Raw genomic sequence first — 1833 nt, forward strand, 5'->3', positions numbered from 1 at the left:
TGAGGGCTGGCTCTCAGAGGGGTTGGCAGGCCACTCCCCGCGAGGGTGGGGGAGAGGAGGGAGAATGACTTCCTGGTCACCAGGCACCAGGCCAGAAGCCCAGAGCCCCAGAGCACATACTCCATTGTGGTTCCCGCTCTCGCGCTGACCGCAGGCACTAGAGAGCCGAGGAATTAACAGTGGGTGCTGCTTAATAAAATATTTGTTGGATGAAAGGAAAACATAGAATGGGTGCCCCCTCCCCCTTCTACTATTGTAAGAAGGAAGCAGCTTCACTCTTCCTGAAGGCAACCCAGGACACCCTGGGTCTTCTTCCCTGCCCAACCGGTCTCCCCAGTGGGCCCGCCTAGGACTGGTGGGGAAATGCAAAGGCAGGTAGACCAGGAGTCGGTCTTCCGGCACCGCCCAAACCCAGGCACAGGTGTGTGGGCAAACCACATCTTACACTGATGGAGGACCGCTCGTGGCCCACCGCAGTGATCTGCACGTTGCCCAGGTGTAGGATGGCAGCCAGGATCTTAAAAATATCCATCTGAAAATCCTTCTTGAAACCTGAAAACAACACAAAAAATGTCCCGAGTCAGGAATTTTGCATTTCTTCTCCGATTTCGCTGCGAGGAAGATACGCCCTGGGTGGTGTGGAGCCACCCCGGTAGCAGCCATGCACCAAATGGGAACGGACCTTGTGGATTCGCAGACAAGGTATCAACACAACACCGCACTATGCCGTCAGCTGCTGGGACATTTAACCAACAGTCGGATTCAAAGGACTGACTGACTTTCACAACAGCTTCTTGGAGAATCAGCTCCCGCTTAGTCTCTGAGTTTAGTTTGCAACTAACTCCCCACATTCCATTTAAGGTGGGGGTGCTGGATGGATTCCACTTGCCCCTCCAGGGCCTCTGTTCCCTAGGGTCTCCCAGCTCAACAGGGTCTCCTGGGCTCTGGCTTCCGGCTGGATGTGCCCAGTGGGCAATGCTGGCAGGAGACCAGGGAGAGAGAGGGCTGGGCTTACCTGTCGCTGGTCTCCTTCCTGCTTTGGACTGGCTACCCCTGATCGGCCGGCTCACTTTACCCAACTCTCTTCTCCTTTTCTAGGCCCGATGGAACAGCAGTGAGCAGCTCGGCGGCCACTACTTCCAGTCCTGTGCGACCCCACACAGCCTCCCTGTGACCCCCCACATCTTAGTAGCTGGTCCCTTTGTCAATGCACCCTCCCCCTTTATCTTAATTTGAGTTGCCACGTTTCCCGAGGGGAGCCTGGCTGCTGGAGGTGGAATAGAAATTAAGAATAAACGAAATCTGTCACCATGTGGGGATTAACCAGATGTCATCGAGCTGAAAATACTCCAAACCAGCTGCTAAGAAGGACCTTGCATGAAGCCCCATAAATGAAAACAGGACCTGCCAGTGGGCGTGGGGCTTTGCGAGCTGAGGACCCCAGTCTCTGGGTGAGCTTTGGGGTGGCGGAGACGACACTGAGGGGTCGGGTGGGCAGGAGGGCTGGGGTGGGGGGCTCTCTGAGTTGCTCGGTCTGCACTGCTCTGCCGAGATGGCCCAGATGGAGACAGGTGGCTGCCCCTGTCCCCTTCAAGCAAAAGAGCTCCTTGCTGCTGGTGGCTGTCAGATTCGGACTCACGGCAGCCCCACTCGGTTTTCCAGGTTGTGACCTTTGGTAAGCAGGTCACCAGGCTTGCCTTCCAAGGCACTTCCGAGTGGGCAAAACCACGAAGCTGTTGGCTGACAGTCCAGTGCTTAGCTGCCTCACAGCCTCACCCAACCCCCACGAGTCCATGGCCATTGAGTTTATTCTGACTGCTAGCAACCCTATAT

General features: G+C 56.0%; 1 protein-coding gene across 1 annotated transcript in view; it reads right to left on the reverse strand.

Annotated features, from left to right (window-relative positions):
- Positions 1-1833, reverse strand: part of MYO5C (myosin VC) — a 103203-nt gene that overhangs the window by 63839 nt on the left and 37531 nt on the right. The window contains exon 11 of the mRNA XM_045286468.1: positions 446-552. Coding sequence (XP_045142403.1) covers positions 446-552 — 107 coding nt within the window. The remainder of the gene's footprint in view (positions 1-445; positions 553-1833) is intronic.

The sequence above is a fragment of the Echinops telfairi genome, unplaced genomic scaffold (assembly GCF_000313985.2).
Source record: "Echinops telfairi isolate 266 unplaced genomic scaffold, ASM31398v2 ScPeMD7_8;HRSCAF=38, whole genome shotgun sequence".
NCBI classification, from domain to species: domain Eukaryota; kingdom Metazoa; phylum Chordata; class Mammalia; order Afrosoricida; family Tenrecidae; genus Echinops; species Echinops telfairi.